We start from the raw sequence: 19,474 nt of genomic DNA on the forward strand, positions 1-19,474 counted from the left end.
CAAACATGGAGAGCAGGGAAGTGCAGACGAAACATTCTAAGAAAAGCACACTTCAGAGCAAATTCATAGATGTTATTCTGCCTGTCACTGGTTGTGTTAGCTATGAATGCTTTGCAGTAAATATAATGAATCCAAAAAGATTCCAGGAGTGAGTAGTATCGTTTAATAACCAACCTTCCTGTTACTAATTGGCAATTAACAAGGGAGATAATATTGTCGTTCGTACTTAAAACATTCGTAACCAATTTACGACGTTCCCTGAGCATGTGCTATATTGGAGACATTCTTTTCCAGCAGCCAAGATTTGCCATGAATAAAATTCTTGTTCATGTTAAAGTACATTTCTTAAAGTTTAATTTAAACCTAGAACATGTATTATGCTAACAAGCATCCCTTATTTACATTTTTTGCTTCTCTTTTTCAGGTTCTTTGGAGACAAAACTTTTGTTACTGCAGATATTCTTTGGTTTAATGCTCATATTGGCTTTGGTGTTTACTTGTACAGACAGAGGTTTCTTCAGAAAGCAAGTACACATTGGAAGATAACATATAGTGTATTTGTATCAGCATTATTTAACTTTGGATCTGTCCTTCTTTGGGGTTCATCTAAAAAATTATTGCCCACACTGCCTGAAAGGATTAAGGTTATATTTGGACTTGGTTCTGGGCTGTTACTTATGTATATAGGCTGGCATTTTTCAGATTTTTTGAATAAGCAAATGCTGCAGCAGAGGGAACATTAGATAACAAATTTACCTCGTACAGAAAACTAAAAATATGTTTAAGTTATGTTCAAAGTATTTTTTATAGTGTGTTGTTACAAAAGTGATTAAGATAAGAAAGAGAACAAATAGCAAAATTTTCTGATGGTGAATTTTTCTTTTCCACCTAGAGAAGGCAGAAGGCCTATTTGTATAACATAAACTTCTAGTCATATATTAATGTTTACAGTATGTATTTTTATATTGCTATTAAAATGACAGATTTTAATTTTGTTACTTTACTTGCCTGATCACAAACAGAAAATATTTTCAAACATTCCAGTGTGTATTAATCAGAATCAAAGATATATGTGAACCAAATCAGCTATTTTTTGATACCTTTAGAAGTGTTTCATGAGTTATTTACTATTGCAGTCCCTATTAAGACCAATTTTTAATCTGGTGTTAAGGTGATATATGTCTATGACAAATTCTACAATTATCATATTGGATTTGGCTATTGTCTTTTTTTTCTCTTAAAAGATCTTCAATTAAGATAGACAAAATTTGCTTCATCTGTGTTGGTTGCTAATAACTGTTTCCAGGAACAGCTTAGCTTGTGTGATATACTGCAAAACTAGAAAAGACCAGTTTTTAATGCTTTACAACTTACTTGCTCTTCTGGTATCTGTTTGAAGATTTTCCAGTCAGAATCACCATATATGTATTTATGCAGGAGAAATCGAAGTGCACAAGTTATACATGGATTACTACTTTGCTTTTTGATCACATAGGGTTAACCTCACTTTGTTAAGATGTGATAAGCATTAAATTATGTTGATTACACATAATTATGTAGTTTATATTGACACAGAGGCATATTGTAATTATTATTTCCACATTTTGTATGAATCACAATATCATATCTTTCCTTATTTACATACATTAATCCTGTGCTTTTTCCCAATTCTTAAAGTGCTTACATTAAATGGTGGAAATAGCTCTGGGTACACTGTCCAACACCAACTGGCCCTTATTAAAATATGGCCAGTCTCTGTGATTTACATTACAACAATGTTGGTTGTCATTTAGCTGACAAGGTTGGCAATTTGTTTAAAGAAAGCTGTATTATTTACTCTTTTAAACAGCAAGCAGCAGACACCTCTCAAGTAATTCATTGTTAACAAAACAACTTCTCCACCTACCAATAAAGCCATACCAGTAGATTATGCTGGTGAAGGTGGTACTGTGTTCTGCATTGATATGGGATAAAGAAGAAGAAAGACGTTGAAGGATTACATTTTTTTACTACAGCCATCCACACCCTACATATCATTCATTACAGTGATGACAGATAGAGTGAGATAGTTGCTCACTACAACATGTATAATCTACTCTAGATGCAGCAGTCAGAACATTGACTACACACATATCTATGCTTACATATCACATATTCTTCTTATGTTAAACTTATTTTTATATCAACTAATATGATAAATGTCTTAACAGATTTTATGGTGGAAAATATACATTTTTAAATATTATTGTACTTGACGAATAATTATTGTATGAATACCAACAGTCTATGTACATATAGGACATCATCGAAGTAAGAATGCTGTTGTTAATGAATCTCTACATTTTATGAACAGTATAACAACATTTCTAATTGAAATAGAGGTTTGATTAATTTAATATTTGCTAATGAAACTGATTATATAATAATGTGATATGCAGTCATGGACATGTGTGAGAAATGGCTACCACATCCAGTTCAAATAACTGAATTAAGAAGAAATAACATTCCATGATGAACTCACTTCAACTTAAACTTTCATGGACAACAAACAGTTAAGCATAACAGGGAAAATACTCTAACATAATTATAATGGCAACCATATGTGGAAATATTTATTATTCCAAATAAAACTTATTTTCACCATTAGATAAAATGTTTCAACACAAAAACAAGTTTTTGTTGATCCATCATACCTGAATGTACCTGTGCTGCTTTAAAAAGCATGATAAAACATAATTACATAAATACTTCCAAATATGTCCCTTTAAGTTCAAATCACTTCAATTTTTATTCAACAGAATCAATAAAAGAATAAAAATAATGAAGATGCAAAAAATAAAATATGAACTATAGCACTGCTCAAAGGTTTCGCACCTGACAAAATGAAGCTTATTTATGAAAATACTCTATTTACAATTTAATTATCAAATTTTGTACAACATTCCCGTGTTTACAATATATGACCAGTTTGGCCAGTGTTTCATAGTTTAAAATCTATTTATTAATTACAAAAAATTAATAAATGAAACAGGTGTAACATTTTCACAAATTAGCTGATTAATTATAATAATTAGTTCGTAACAAATTAGTTATGTCATACATGTATATTAAACTAGCCATTAACATTGAAATATAAAAATGCTTTTTAATATGTTAAGCATACTTGTAATTTAAATTTTAACTTAAAAATCTTGCCATTCTTAATCAAGATTCTATCAGATATTTGAGCAGTTAAGAATGAAAAAGAGACCAGTGAAGATTAAGGTGTGCACAGAAAAATATTGCACCAATCAAGAACAAGGATAACAAAATGTCACAAATGTACTCGTTAAAACATAGGCCAAAAACATGACTTACACAAACATAAATATCTAGCCATAAGAGTATTGTACCAACACCATTATAAAAGATAGTGCAACATCTACTTATCAAAAATACTTTTCTTCTAACTTTAGAATTATTAACTTTTAACAGTAAAAAAAATGAAGATAATCCATTATACATTATCTAAAATTTGATACAATGATGCTTTTTATATTTATATTCTCAAATGCATGCAAGGCATAATCTGTTCCTTTCTTCAATTATTACTTCTTGTTTGTTTGTTGTTTTTTTTTGGCATTTAATGCCGAATAAAATATATGTTATACTTAAATGACCTACTAATGTCTTTGGTATGCTGTAAAAAATACTCATCGACTGTTTTCGTACAGTACTAACAAAGATATATTTCAGAAAATGAATTTTGTATGAAAAGTATTATAAAAATAGCATCTGCTCATAATACACTTATACAGACTACCATTATACAGAGACTACATTGATAACATTTTCAACAAGAGCTGTCACTAGGACAGCCTGTTCAACTTTTCTTAGTGCATGACAGTGAATTAGAACCCATTATAATGTAGAATTTTCTTAGTTAAAAAAGAGCCATATTCAGTCAAGCACTTCCTATTCTTCTCTCAAATAAGTGTGTGAAGTTTCAACACTTTCCCTTCATTAGTTTTGGAGACACCAACTTGCAGGCAAAAACTTAAGACACCCAGGTGAGTTCAATAGCTTTCACCATTTTTAAAATAGTCTAGCTAAAAACCATACTGTACCACTGCATGCTTCCATTTGCGTGTCATTGATAACACTGCTGTCCTAAAGTTTTACCATGATCAGGTTATAAAAAAATTAAAAATATCTATATACCTTATTTTAAATAGCCCGGAACCAAATTAATGTCCATCTATTTGATACACAAAACTATTTTTGTTATATACATGTATTACTGTTTACCGTTCTGAAATGACTTGATACCTTGAGAAAAACTTCAATTTGTGATAAGAACCAAAACAAAAAATATTTCTGTACTAAACAAGCTTAAAAAAACTATTTAGAGCTGTTTATAGATGCATCCAATGTAGTTACTGTTACCAGTACTAACAGTACACCCAGATAGAAACTTGGGTTCTTATAAACAGAAATTATACTATGACCTAAACATGAATATATTATAATATATTAGACCTAACAACAAAACTTATGTTTGGTCAATCAATTATGTTCCTAAAATTACAATATGAATCCCTGTTGTTTAAGATATAAAAATAGAAATCTGAATGTAGTTCCATTCAAAATGGATGTTCAAAAAATAGGTATAGCTACTGGACTATGAAATTGAATACCAAACATAGCTTTGTTGCACAATGATAATAGTGTTGTTGATATAACAAATCTTGATTATAAATACAAAAACCACAAACTACAGCTAGAGAGAAATATACTACTACAATGACAGTAGGTTATTTAGAATGGGACTGATCTACATGTATTTATAGTGTATAAAATGCTTGTTTCTTTGTTACAAAGGCATTGCTTAAATCAATGCAGTTTTTGATTACACGTTTTTGGTATAATAATTACATTTATATTACAAGGCTACAACTATTCCAATTAAAATACTTCAAATACAGTGTTATTAAGTTTTATAGGTGACAAAAACAAGCATTTTCAATACACACATATATTAGTAAAGTATTAAATATATCATAAAAAGTGACAAAATGAAACATCATCTAAGATGTTCAAGTTAAAATCATGCAATTGTATAATAACAAAAGCACAAAAGTGAAATGAATTAACAAGCATAATGATGAAATGAGTCTGTAATGAAATACAAGTTCAGTTGAAACACTTCCTGCAATAACGGACCTTCCATGTTTCATATGTAATTTCTTTAAAACCATCTGTTGTATATAAATCTAGCGATCCTTTTCATTTGGAAGACCTTTACTAGCATAAAGGAATACAAATTTCTATAACTCTAGTGCCAGTCAATATTTGAAATCATGAACAATCACTCCATAACGTTGTAACTGTCCTTAAAAAATTTGAAATCAAACTATTATTCTTTTATCTTGTACCCTAATGTTAAAACTGTATATGAATACTGTATCTCTTTATTCAGGAGCCAGCCAGCTGACTAGTGCAATCAACAACTTAAGCATTAAAGAACATACAGTGTATATGTAACTTTTAAAGCTTATTCAAGTGAAAAGATAAAGTATAATACACTATAAAATTTACAAATAGCCCCCTTACATTAATCATTTCCACTGTAACACTAATATATGTCAATAATTATTGAGACAGGTGTCTGGTGGAATTCCACAATAGTTGTATAACTTTCATATTACTTTTATATATGTTTACAACAAACTTTCACCTTAATAATATTCCTTATGTAATACAGGTTTCCCATGATAACATACACTTATATTTATAATGATTTAAACACAACAAAAAAGCAGTGTTGTGCTTTTAGAAATACACATAATTTGTAAGCCAGGATATAGTCAAAAAGCAAGTAATGGATGTATGAAAATGGAATAAATACAGAATATAAACATATTTTTATGTGTAAACAGTGCACAAACATATAAAGTGCTGTTTTACACATTCAAAAATATCAACACCATTTCAAAAACAAAGTAATTGATAAATAATGTAGGCCACATAGAGGCTACCAATAGATTTCCTCTTGCAGCTTTAGTAATGTATACAATAACCAACTTTAATATCAAACAATTACTGTTATATGGTGTGGAGTATTTATCATCCAAAACATATATAACATTTTCTCTACTTGCAAACCAGAGAAAATTATTACTATAACAAAGGGTGCTAAATTATCAATATGTGCTTTAAGTCATGATAAAATATGTGAAAGATGCATCTTCTTTAATAGAAAAATAGTCCATATTTACATATAAATTGAGAGGACAGAACTCACACGCCCCATTCCCAAATCTGTACAAAATAGTTATGCTGAAATTTCTTGAACTTTTAAAACATGACATTGAATGTCAGTCATTCAAAGGTCAAGGTCACACATGAACATGTTCAACAAAGGTCTTTGCCAATAGGTGTGTAATTATCAACATTTATAATGACAATGTAGTGATGAAGTTTAAAGTGTCAGCAGAGACAGACAGATGGGTCAGGAACAATATGCCCAACAACTAATGCACTAAAATAAGATGATAAATATGCAGGTAATAGTGACCAGCACATTCTAACACCACACATACACTATATATATCTTGTGAATTGTTCAGGACAGCACTTAGAATATTATGTTTACTAAAATGATAGATTAATACTACCAGACTTTAGGATTGCCAAAAAACTTTTTTTTTAAATATCACGACTTATGTTCATGTGTGTTAAATCTGATCTTATTTTTAAAGTCTAAAAACCTAAAAAATATTAAATGAATGTTTAAAAATACAGCAGAAATATTTGTACAAATTATTCATGAACAATTAACTAAATACAATGTACATGTACAATTTAAAAGTGACCATGAGCACTTTTGTTTAAGTTATCATTATTAATGTTCAGATTACGCAAGAGTTCAAGAGGGTCTGTGTTCATATCTGTACCAGGGGTGTGAAATCCAGCAGGTGTCATGGGTGTTTGTGGCTCTAACATTGATGGGTCAAAATCAGTCTCTCTATAAGATGGGAGCTGTTGCCTTACAGCTCTTGCATATGATGGCATAACATCATCTTCATGTGAACTACTTGATGAAGACTGTATTGGCTCATTTGCTGATTTCTGTACAGGCAGATTGAGGAAAAGCTTGCCTGCTGGTGGTGAGGGTTTATTTTGATGCATGGCAGCCTCTTTTCTGAACAAAATATCTGCAGTCCTTTCTGCATCCTCCTCATCATCTTCATCAATATTTTCTTCTATCATTCTTACAATATTTGTAATTTCAGTTGGAGTTCCAAGTTCATCACTGAACTGACGACTAAAGCCTGTAGTATTAGTGTTCAGCTTCAATGCTCGTGGTGCTTTAGCAGCTAATGTTTGTCTCTCTGTTGTTTTTGAAATAGATTTGCTCTGTGATTTAACTTTAACCTCTGAATATGCTCCTTTCTGACTTGCTTCAGAAGAATAAACAGCTGCAGTCTGGTCCCCATTAAGAACAGGAGATGTAGAGCTTTCATGAGATCCTTGTGAACTGTAGCTGGGGCTTTGAGAGACAGGTCTTGGCCCACTATGATGCCTTCTTCTAAATGTTGGGAATTCCATCTCTCCTTGTGAATTCCTTGGACTATCTCTTGCCATGCCTCCTTGCTGCTGAGGTGCAGGTGAATTTGCTAAAACAGGAGTGCTTGAACGGGAGTTATTGCCACTTCCTGATGCACTATAGAGTAAGTGCGTAGGAACATGTTTTACATTTGGTAATAACTGAATATGTTGACCAGCAGTTGAACCTGGAGACATTGATAAGGCGTCTGACTGACTGCTGTCCGTTGGTGATGATGGCTGATTCCCTTTTACGGCACCATCTGAACTGGCAGGAGACACACTCCCTGAGCCGGGTCTTGGCTGAACTTGAACATGAACTGGTTGAGGCACCATGTAAGGGTAAGGATGCCGTGGCATGTTCGGATACGAGTAGTAATAGGGAGCCTGAAGTGGCATCTGCATGTATCTTGGGTCTTCTGATGGAATCACATACTGGGGATAAGCATAATAAGGCTGATACATTGGCATTCTGGGCATCATATTGACTGCAACCATTCTTTTCTGGACAGATTTCTTAGGTGGCTGCGAGACTGATGCTTGAGCTTGCTGTTTAGATGATGCAGGCTTTGGAGGTGTGGCAGTTGCCCTTGGTGAATCACTACGATCTTCATCATCACGTTGTACAGGAAGAGCTGGCTGTGCTGGTAATTTCACCTTTGGGCCTGATTGTTTAGGTAATGGTCCCCTCATTTGACCTTTTCCTCCCATTCCAGGGTACATTCCTGGATGTTGCCTGTATACAAGAGGTCCCATGTATGGGTGATATGGCCCATATGGTGATGGATACATCATAGGTACATAAGGATTTCCATAGGGATACACCTGAAAACATAGAAAATAAAACTCATTACATACACTTATTTATATATGACAAATAAGATAAGTATTAATTTTTGTCCATCAATAAATAAGACAAGATGACCATGATGTCCCTACATTACTCACCAATATGTTACATTGTAGGTAAAAATTCCATTGGCCAAAACCTCTCTGTAAACTTCTAGTAAATTGGCCAAAAGCCCCTTAATGAATATTAATGGCTGCTATCATTTTGATGCAATCCACTAAATTGTCCATACATGCTTTTTTCTCCATCTGACCTTTCACCTCTATGACTGTCTTTGGCCACAAGGAACATAAATTTTGCAACATTTCTCATAAAGGAGTAAATTTGTCATGCTACATGCATTTATAGGTATTGCTCCAGACAATCATTTTCCTCTGACCTTTAATGTAACCTTGTTTTTTGACATACACAAGTGCACAATACAATTCATGGTGGTGAATATTTGAATCAAAAGATACTTATATGGACCTTAACAAAAAGGTACGCTAACAAAGGGGGCATGACAAAAGTTTCAATATTTTCTTTCAATAATATATTTATTTTTTTATGGTAAAAAAAAAAAGATCCTACTCTTAAAATGACCATGTATAATTCTGTTTGCTGTTCTAAAAAATTTTAACATCTTCCATGAAAAACATTTAATGTTGATAACGACTTAGACCATGAGGGGGCAATGTTGTTTAAAGGATAACAGACAAACAACATGTGTTGAGCAATTATGATAGCTCACCTTAGCATGTTGTGCACTTGTGAACTTAAAACAATAATGCATAAAATATTAATATACTAGTATCCTATTAAAACAAATTACATATTCTAAACTATGCATTTGCCTTTCAATCAATGGAAAAAGTAACATATAGTAACTAACCTGTGGATGAGGACCTCTATATGCTGCAGGATGATTGGCAGGCCAACCAACTGCTGGGCCCATCTGTCCTGTGTGAGAGATAAATACAGGCTGTCCCTGTTGACCTGGGTATGCAGCCTTGGGGATAAACTCTGGAGCAAGTGGGTTCAGGATGTATGTTTTTGTCATCTCAGCATTATTGAGCAGGGACCTCAGATGTGGTTCAGTCATTCCAAAAAAACTGTTGTTATCATTGCAAACTTCAATGTAATATTCCCACACTTTACTGAAAACAAAATTAAAATCTCCTGTAGATTTAATTGTAAGCATCCCTAATCAAAATGAATATAACAAAGGTCTTTGTGGAAGTTGTTTTAAACATTTTTTTTTTTACCTCTAATGATATTAAATGTTAAAATTGGACAATCATTAAGTAAAAGTAAAGAATATAACATGTAAAGTGTTGAAATCTGTATACATGATGATGCTGTTATAAGACATTTTTTGGGGGGTTTCGACATATGTCTGGAAAATTTGTTTAAAGTGACATTATGCTCATTAAAGTAAATAGTGAGCGCACAGTAAAGGTAAAAAAAACAAACTTATCAGTTTGCTATAATTGTGTTTAATTTTGTATTCTACTTGTCATGAATTATCAATTACCTACATGACTCATGGAAAATTCTATAAATATCCTTTAGAATGTATCTATAAAGTTCAATTGATAAAAAGAGTGGGATAGATTTCAAATTCAATGTCATCATGACCTTGTCTGCTAACTAAAAGGACTATGTCATTGACAGATTTCAAACCGAAGGTCACCATGATCTTTTACTTATTTGCGAAATAATAAAACAAAACAACAAAAATACAGTTTGAGCATTCATTCTATGAAGTTTGACATCTGCAAGTTATCAAAGAAGGAATGAGAAATAGACGGGGAGAAAACAATTTATAATACATTATTTTCCTCGGGACTGAAGACTTTATAAACTAGAGGAATTTCTTTAATAGTTGTTACTAAAATAACTCCATTACATGAATACTGTTACTTTCAGTTTCAAATAAAATATGACTCTTACCTGCACCTGCCAGCTAGACATAAGGATACTGGATCACCTACTGCTATAACTAAAGACTGTGCACGAGTGATTGCTGTATTCAATAGTTTAATGTTGGAAAGGAAGCCTAGATCTAACTTGTCAGCAGCTGCTGCATCAGTAGGGCATGTATGCCTTGTTCTTACTGTACTCATTACTATAACACGAAACTGCTTTCCTGAAATTTGAGACAAAAACATTGAGCCTCTTACACCTAAATTTCTATAAAGTAAAAACAAATGTATCGCATATATAAATAATGTGTTTGCATAATAATGTTTAAGTTATTTGTGTTATTGTCTAATTCACTCAACAGCAAAATAATAACCTGCCTATATCAACAGTCTGTGCTTCTGAGTACTCCAACCAATAACAGATTTTAAACTGTTACCTGTCATGTCACATTCAGCAATTATATTGGTGAATCCCTGTCAGATCAGCCGAATATCGAGTAAAAATATAAGAAGAGGTAAATGTGCAGTGTGCGCTCGTATACGAAAAATTTGGTATTCTAAACCTTGAACATTAACGAAGGCTCTCTCCATGAGTACTTTGTAGTGGGGAGTTGCTTGTTTCTTGTCTAAGGTTCACTAAATTCTGTGAGGATATGTCATCGGATCCTGTCAGCAGGAAACAAAATGCTTACGAAATTGACTATTAGACAACTTCTTGGTACGGGCAACCATATGCACTTGTAAAAAAATTAACCAAATATTGCATATAACCATTAAACTATAGTCTACAAATTAGAAATGTCACAAACATAACTAAAATATACAAATACATAAGATTTAATAAATCAGTACATGTGGACATAAGATATACCTGGTCAGAGTAAGGAGCTACTACACATATACTGTTCTCATCAAATTCACCCCATTCTTGTGGCCAGTGTTTCTGTAGATGGTCAACTTGCTCTATTATCTCATATATCTGTAATTATTAAAATTCAATCATTAAAATATACATATATACAGAAACAAACATTGTCCAAATCTTGGTAAGTAACACAAATCATGACATACTATTTGTTGGGCATTTCATACATGAATAAGAATTGTGATTCTGTATCTTATAGAATAAGATGTTAAGAACAGGCCCATATATAACTGTAAATTCATCAAATGGTGTCTAGAATAGTTTATCAACAAAAACTTTGCTGAGGTAGGGATGATGCCCGACAGCAAATTTTTAAGAAGGTATTACATACAAATATATGGCTTCAAGATAGGTAGCAAGTTTATGATAACTTTTTGCATCAAATGTGAAAGAAAAAAATAGTGTAATTAATTTTGAGATATAGCATATAAGTATCTGATTGTTAGCATATAAAGGGGGCATTACTTTGTCAATGATAAACTGATTGCAGAGAAATTGAACTTGACATAAAACATACATGCATGCCAAGTTTAACACTATCATTGAAAGTCTTCAAGAGCTCTCCTATGGAAAGCAATAATTTTACAGCTAAGTTTATGAGGTAATTACCTCAGCAATATTGTAATATCCTGAACTATTTTCATGTTGTACTTCCTCTCCTCGAGCTGTAAAGAATGTGAGAGGGTAGTATACGCTGTGAGCTATAGGATCTTTTGATGCCTTCAGTTTATTATCGTAGAATAACTCGGATGTAAACTCTATGATGGCCCTGTTAGCACGGTAATTCTCACACAGCATCACTTTACTAGGACTATTGTCAGCATACATATCATACAAACGCTCCAACAATGACTTGTGAAACTGTTGCTGTCTGGCAAAATCAGAAAATGCCTCTGGACTCATCTGCAAAACATATTTATATTTGTTTACTTAGTTGTATATTTACATATCAAAATGAGCAAATTTGATGAAATATCCACTGCAGTGAGATACAAATCACTTGATCAAAGCTTTTTAGTATTTTGCACCTTAAATCTTTATGTAAAGCTCACAAAAATTGATCTGTATCAAGCAAAAAGAGATCTTTTTGAGATAAATGACATTATTAAATTTAATTGTGACATTATGTACTGTCATTTGGTGCTTCATTTAAAGAATGTTTCTGTAAGAATTACAATATATACCACATTTAACATTTTATATCTATCACTAAAATAGCTATAGTGGTTATTTTCCAGCATGAAAACAGACAGATGGACAACCAATACAATGCCAAAACTATATAATTATAATTTTAAAGCTGTTATTCAACTTCTTTTACATCAATATATCAAATATTCTTTCTAAAAATGATATCTGTTAGAAGTTTTATAATAGATACCAGCATTACTCTATATTTACCTGCATATGGTCGCCGGCTAACACTACTCTAGTATTTTGACCTGCTAAAGACAGTGGAATCAACATATCACACTCTAAGGCTTGTGCAGCTTCATCCAGAAATATATGTGTAAAAAATCCTTCTGGGAGATCAAGGTCAGAGAGTAACCTTGCTGTACTCAATGTGGTGATAACTACTCTATGCTTTTCTACATCTTCTATCTGCGGGGCCCTGAATAAATGAATTTGTCAATGTTTTAAGTTGGCATATTTTTATTTAAGAACCTAAAAATAATTTCTACATCAATTTTTTGTTTAAGAGCATCACACTTCTTTACAATTAAGGAAAATAGTGCCATTCAAATATCACAGGAAGCAGTTTTTTTCTTCAAAATTAGTGAATGACAAATACGTTTCCTGTGCATATGCAAATCAGTAACAAATAAAAGACTAAACTTTAGTTAAATTGCATACAAAACATGTTTACCAATTTCATCAATATAAGATACAATAATATAGAATGTTACCTGAAAGTTCCAGCCTGAGGACCTGACTGTTCTTGTATACAATATTGTAGAACAGTCTCTGAGACAGTCTGTATCCAACGGTGACGGTAATATACACGCAGAGGCCGTGCTTCAAGATTACCATCCATTACATAAGGATGTAAAAACTCTTTAATATAAATATCAGCAGCACTGAAAACAAATATAAACATCACTACGTCAATCTTCTAAACTAATTCTCCATTTAGACTTAGTTGTAAAGAGTTTAGTTAGGGGTTTCCTTAAATCTAGTAAGATGGTGCTTATAAAACTAAAATACTTTATTCAGTTTTAATAATCCCTTTTTTTACAAAAAAGCATGCCATTACTTAAATTCAAATGTATCTTATAAATAAAATAACACACTCTTGTACTGCAGTACAAGTTAGTAAGTGAATTAAACCCATCACTTGTTATTCACAAAACATAATGGATGCTATTCTTCTTGTTGCAACTCTATACAGAAAATATGCATGAAATAGAGAGTAAAGCTGCTATATAAGACATTCACCTATTAGAATGGGTACATATCAATATTCTTGTGTTTTCTTCCAGCAGAACATGTTTTGCACACTGTGCTAAGGTGTAAGTTTTTCCAGTACCAAATGGACCAACAATGAGTAAGGGAGGTAATGCTTTATGGGAATATGCTGCACACTTCATGATAGCATCTCTTTGATCCTCATTTGTTCTGTCTCCAACATCTTCCTTCCAAGTCCTGAATCAAACAAAATGGAGAAGATTTGTGTCATTTGTTAAAACATGAAAATTAAAAAAAACAACATAACAACTGCCTGATTTTCATATCTGTTTGAAATATAACTTTAAAAATAATATTTAATCACAGAGAAATTACCTTGAACTTTACATTTTCAGAAACATTCCTTGTAATTTGAACACATTCTTTTAGTCCTCAAAATAGCTATATTTTTATAACTTATGCTATATTTATCAAGAAAAGAATTTTATCTTTTTTTATGACAGAGGAACAGAAATCCTTAAAACAGCTGTATTGTTATCAACCAAATTGTCATACTAGGAAAACATAGGCACCTCCCAAAAACTTAAATAAGTCAGCTTTCTATAGATAAAACACTCTTCCTTTTAAACTGGTCTGACAGAACTATGACATAAAGTTATGCAACTTTATCACAGACACTATTTCATATTTTAAAAGACATGTGCAACACTAACAAAACTGTCAAAAATTCTTTCTATCTTTGAAGAGTGACAATTTAGATCAATTACAAACAATCAAGATAGTTTACCAGTCTACAGGAGGTAACTGTTCGAGTGCAGGAGGGAAGACAATATCCAGTGTTGACAAGGCATCAACTGCATGGTGCATCTCACAGAAATGAAGTCTGTTTAACTGGAACTGCACCTTTAAACAACATCAAATGTTTTAATATCACATATATACACACCAATTTTAGGTATAGAAGCACAAGTATTACAAGGTGCATTGTACAGAAGTCATTGTGAAGTAAAGTAATAATTATGTTCTGTCTTTAACTTGTCAATTTGTACAGTACATGTAGGTTTATATATTACATAAATTTTATCTTACTGTTTACACTACAGTTGCTTGCTGGATCTAAAAACACGACTTGTGTAAATACATCTCATTTATTTTTAGAGACCTATCATAGTATGTATAAAACAAAGGTGAGGATAAAATTATTCTCAGCTAAGAGACTATTTATATATGTTTCAGGATAGAATTGTAACGGCAATATTTGTTAACTGTTTTAGTATTTAATTGTATATTACCTCCACAGAAAATTCTTGGTCACATGTCAGTTCAAGTTCTTCAACACATTCCCTTGACAGTCGTAGAAATATGAAATTTTTCCCCCTGTCTTCTATTACAGCTTCATATACCTGCAAACATGAACAAAGTCATCAAATACCTGCAAACATGATCAAAGTCAAAATACTACTTTGTTTACATTTGACACTTTTTATGAGAGATAATGTCACATTCAGCACTTCTTTTTTTTAGGTGATGAGCATACAACATGCTCTAAACTCATTATCTTAACGTTATTAAACTCATGTTTTTCTTCAGGAAATATTTATTCATTTCTGAGGAATAATGTGCCTTTAACTGTTTGTTTACACCAAAAGCCATTTAAATATTGTAACACATTTGGAAGGAAATTTCACTTCACTAATTGTACAAATTAATCAAAGAGCTACCTTTTTCGGCAGTGCATTGTTTTTGGAACCAGGTTTATGTGGAGCCAGCCACACAAGGTTTGTACTTTTTAATATCAGTCGTCCAGCAACTGAATCAACCGAGAGGTCATCTTCTAGCTTCATACGTGCAAACAGCTCTCCATCCTGGGCAAACTTTGCTGCTGACAATGAGCCTGGCATCAACAGGAAACGATTCACTAGCTGTAACGATGTTGTGATGTTAAACCTAGAAATAATAAAACATATAATTAATTACTTACAATATTTTACAATTATTAATCTTGGTTATCAATAAACATAATGCTGTCACTTGATTGTAAAAATAATACTATGAGAATGAAATTTTATTAACATAATACAATACTATTTAAACCAAACTTTGTAACAAGAGGGCCATGATGGCCCTGAGGTCGCTCACCTGTATATAGGCCCCCGGAGCATGGCCAGTTTAAACCCCAGGGCTTTTATTTGAACAAACTTGGAAGACACCCATTAGAAGATGTTTCATGATGTTAAGTTTTTACTACACACATATAATGAAAAACAATGACCTCCGCCCCCCCCACCCCCCCCTTGGCAGGGCCAATTTTAACCCAAGGGCTTTTATTTGAACAAACTTGGTAGACACCAACAAAAAGATATTACCTGCTTAACAATCTAACCTCTAGCTCATTGGGTTTTTTAAAAGAAGGTTTTTCAAGTTTTTACTATACACATATAGTTACAAACAATGACACCTCTGGGGCGGGGCCAGTTTTAACCCCAGGGCTTTTATTTACACAAACTTTGTAGACACTTACTAGAAGATGTTTCATGCTTAATATCTAAACTCTAGCTATTTGGGTTTTTTCAAAGAAGATTTTTAAGTTTTTGCCATACACATACATATAAGGAAAATCAATGACCCCCGGGGCGGGGCCAATTTTGACCCCAGGGCTTTTATTTGAACAAACTTTGTAGACACCCATTAGAACATGTTTCATGCTAAATATCTTAGCTCTAGCTCTTTGGGTTCTTTAAAAGAAGATTTTTTAAGTTTTTACTATATGCATATAGGGAAAATCAATGACCCCCTGGGGCGGGGCAAATTTTGACCCCAGGGCTTTTATTTGAACAAACTTTGTAGACACCCATTAGAACATGTTTCATGCTAAATATCTTAGCTCTAGCTCTTTGGGTTCTTTAAAAGAAGATTTTTTAAGTTTTTACTATATGCATATAGGGAAAATCAATGATCCCCTGGGGCGGGGCAAATTTTGACCCCAGGGCTTTTATTTGAACAAACTTGGTAGACACTCATTAGAAGATGTTTCATGCTAAATATCTTAGCTCTAGCTCTTTGGGTTCTTTAAAAGAAGATTTTTTAAGTTTTTACTATATGCATATAGGGAAAATCAATGACCCCCTGGGGCGGGGCCAATTTTGACCCCAGGGCTTTTATTTGAACAAACTTGGTAGACACTCACTAGAAGATGTTTCATGCCAAATATCTAAGCTCTAGCTCTTTAGGTTTTTAAACAAGAGCTGTCCGTAAGACAGCGCGCTCGACTTTTTTATTGCTTGCCAATAAAAAAATTTTTTGCAGTAAAAGGCAATACAAGAATCTCTGTATTTTTAAAGTGAACTAGTTGTTTGATACCCTTGAATATTACAGCAATGTTTATATGACATAATTTATGGTAAAGTGAACAAGTGGATAGGAATGAATTTTTTTAGATTTTTTAAGTTTTTTAGTGCTTGCCTATAATACAAAACATTGACAGTTAAGGGCCATAATTCAAATAAAATCTTTGACAGAATTACCTTCTCCTGGACATGTTTGGGAATCATGATTGTAAACAAGTATTCCAACTTTCAAATTAATATCTCAAACAGTTCAGTCAAAAAGTGGACTGGTACTAAAAACTTAACCAAGATTCTAAGTCGATAAAAGGCCTTAATTTTTAAAACAAATCCTTGACAGAGTTACCTTCTCTTGCGTACAGATGGGGGTAATGATGTGAAATAGCATTAAAAGTTTCAAAGCAATATCTCAAAGGGTTAAGGCAATAAGTGGATTTTACCCATATTCAATGTATTTTCTAAGTCAAAAAGGGGCATAATTCTGTCAAAAACCTTGACAGAGTTATGTCCTCTTGTCTGTTGATGAAGGTCGTGATGGTAAACAAGTATGGTCAGTTTCAAAGCAATACCTCCAATGGTTTTGAAATAAAGTGAGGTGGTACAAAAAACTTAACCAAGCTCAATACACTTTCTAAGTCAAAAAAGGGCCATAATTCTGTCAAAAACCTTGACAGAGTTATGTACTCTTGTCTGTAGATGGAGGTTATGATGGTGAACAAGTATGGTAAGTTTCAAAGCCATACTTGTAATACTTCTGAAATAAAGTGGGGTGGTACGAAAAACTTAACCAAGGTGTGACGCCAACGCCGACGCCGGGGCGAGTAGGATAGCTCCCCTTTTCATAGAAAAGTCGAGCTAAAAAAAGATATTTAAAGTTTTTTCTTTCGGTTGCCATGGCAACCAGAGTTCTGCATGGAAACAATTTTTAAAGGTGACCAGCAAAGGAACATTCCTGTGAAGTTTGGATGAAATTGGCGTTGTGGTTTATGAGGAGATGTCATTTAAAGTAAAAGTTTACGGACGGATGATCGACGGATGGACGCCGGACGGATGGACGCCGGACGAAAAGCGATCACAAAAGCTCACCCTGTCACTTTGTGACAGGTGAGCTAAAAATAAAGAATAGCTGTCATATAGCAGTGATTTCAATTCTGTTTCACATATAAATATAATCACAACTGGCACAGCTTTAACAGGAAACAATGGAAATATACCTGATAGATTTTAGTTTCAATTTCATAACATATTTGCAATAAATTTGAAATCTATAATGGAAAGTAGCTAACTTACTTTGATATTTTGTCTATCTGTGAAAGTTCTTCAACATAAAGCATTTGATGCATCCAGAGCCGATAGTTCTCCTTGGTGGGTGTTTGCATAAGGTGTTCTGAGAACTTAAACTTGTTCATCCCAGGTAGAGAATACTTCTTTAATAAATCTATAGATTTCTGGTCATCAGGAGCTCTGTAAAAATGTTAGTAATACAAAGTTTTACCCCTTCAAATGAAAAAAATGAAGCTTTTATATCGAATCAAGGAGTAAACATTCATTTTTATTTTTTGGGGGGTAAAAACTTTTCGAACATACAATTTTTTTTAGCCCTTTTTACAATACTTCAACAACTGTCACCAGCAAATGTAAATAAGTTTTCAAATCTAATATTTGTGCAAAGAAAATAACATGATATGTTTTCAGGTAATATAATCATAACTAAAACATGCTACAAGTTGTGAAGGATATTCCCAAAATGCAAAAGGTTTAAAATATATAGCAATAAATGATAAGTTTCTGATGAGTTAAAAGCCTTTCTAAATTTCAGGAAAGAAATCGAGCAATTATGATATTCCAAAAATTAAAAAAATGGGTCAAAGACAGAAAAGGCCGGGTTGCATTTGTACACCAAATATCATGAGGCTGATTTGTTACGAAAAAAATTTCCATTGACCCATTAATGTCGAAAATTTAATTCAGTTGGTAAACAGGTAGTGGATTAGCTACACACCTAAAATCGAATCCCACAGTATGGGACCATGTGTCAATGCTGTATGCCAAATATCAAGAGGCTGTGATTAGTAGTTTCTGAGAAAAATGTTACGAAAATTTCCTTCCATTGACCATTAATGTGAACAGGAAGTGGATGAGCTGCAGACTTGAAATCGAATCCCACAGTATGGGACCATGTGTCAATGCTGCATGCCAAATATCAAGAGGCTGTGATAAGTAGTTGCTGAGAAAACTGTTACGAAAATTTCCTACCATTGACCATTAATGTCGAAAAATCTAACTAATTTAACTAAGTTGATAAACAGGAAGTGGATGAGCGACACACCTAAAATCGAATCCCACAGTATGGGACCATGTGTCAATGCTGTATGCCAAATATCAAGAGGCTGTGATTAGTAGTTTCTGAGAAAACTGTTACGAAAATTTCCTACCATTGACCATTAATGTCGAAAAA

At 32.8% G+C, this 19,474-nt stretch overlaps 2 protein-coding genes across 2 annotated transcripts in view; one reads left to right on the plus strand and one right to left on the minus strand.

Moving 5' to 3' along the window:
- The first annotated feature begins 3 nt into the window (after positions 1 to 3).
- On the plus strand, positions 4 to 990 carry LOC132737961 (uncharacterized). Its single transcript, XM_060725355.1, has 2 exons — positions 4 to 148; positions 425 to 990. The coding sequence occupies exons 1-2, from the start codon at positions 6 to 8 to the stop codon at positions 741 to 743; spliced, it is 462 nt and encodes a 153-aa protein (XP_060581338.1). The 5' UTR covers positions 4 to 5; the 3' UTR covers positions 744 to 990.
- A 998-nt stretch (positions 991 to 1,988) lies between these two features.
- The window catches only part of LOC132737937 (probable helicase with zinc finger domain), a 39,886-nt gene continuing 22,400 nt past the window's right edge, over positions 1,989 to 19,474 (minus strand). Inside the window, exons 10-22 of the mRNA XM_060725316.1 lie at positions 18,307 to 18,480; positions 15,394 to 15,619; positions 14,965 to 15,075; positions 14,460 to 14,575; positions 13,703 to 13,909; positions 13,174 to 13,344; positions 12,668 to 12,878; positions 11,876 to 12,169; positions 11,194 to 11,320; positions 10,905 to 10,967; positions 10,370 to 10,565; positions 9,309 to 9,573; positions 1,989 to 8,412 (exon numbers count right to left, since the gene is read on the minus strand). Coding sequence (XP_060581299.1) covers positions 6,844 to 8,412; positions 9,309 to 9,573; positions 10,370 to 10,565; positions 10,905 to 10,967; positions 11,194 to 11,320; positions 11,876 to 12,169; positions 12,668 to 12,878; positions 13,174 to 13,344; positions 13,703 to 13,909; positions 14,460 to 14,575; positions 14,965 to 15,075; positions 15,394 to 15,619; positions 18,307 to 18,480 — 3,730 coding nt within the window. The 3' untranslated portion in view covers positions 1,989 to 6,843. The remainder of the gene's footprint in view (positions 8,413 to 9,308; positions 9,574 to 10,369; positions 10,566 to 10,904; positions 10,968 to 11,193; positions 11,321 to 11,875; positions 12,170 to 12,667; positions 12,879 to 13,173; positions 13,345 to 13,702; positions 13,910 to 14,459; positions 14,576 to 14,964; positions 15,076 to 15,393; positions 15,620 to 18,306; positions 18,481 to 19,474) is intronic.

This window comes from Ruditapes philippinarum, unplaced genomic scaffold (assembly GCF_026571515.1).
Source record: "Ruditapes philippinarum isolate M1 unplaced genomic scaffold, ASM2657151v2 ctg3939_1_1_1_1, whole genome shotgun sequence".
NCBI classification, from domain to species: Eukaryota; Metazoa; Mollusca; class Bivalvia; order Venerida; family Veneridae; genus Ruditapes; species Ruditapes philippinarum.

Bases quoted from the DNA above. Each gene is read 5' to 3' on its own strand.
- LOC132737961 (XM_060725355.1), top strand. From the start codon at position 6: ATGGAGAGCAGGGAAGTGCAGACGAAACATTCTAAGAAAAGCACACTT. The intron at 149-424 runs GTGAGTAGTATC...TCTCTTTTTCAG, and splicing joins AATCCAAAAAGATTCCAGGA to GTTCTTTGGAGACAAAACTT.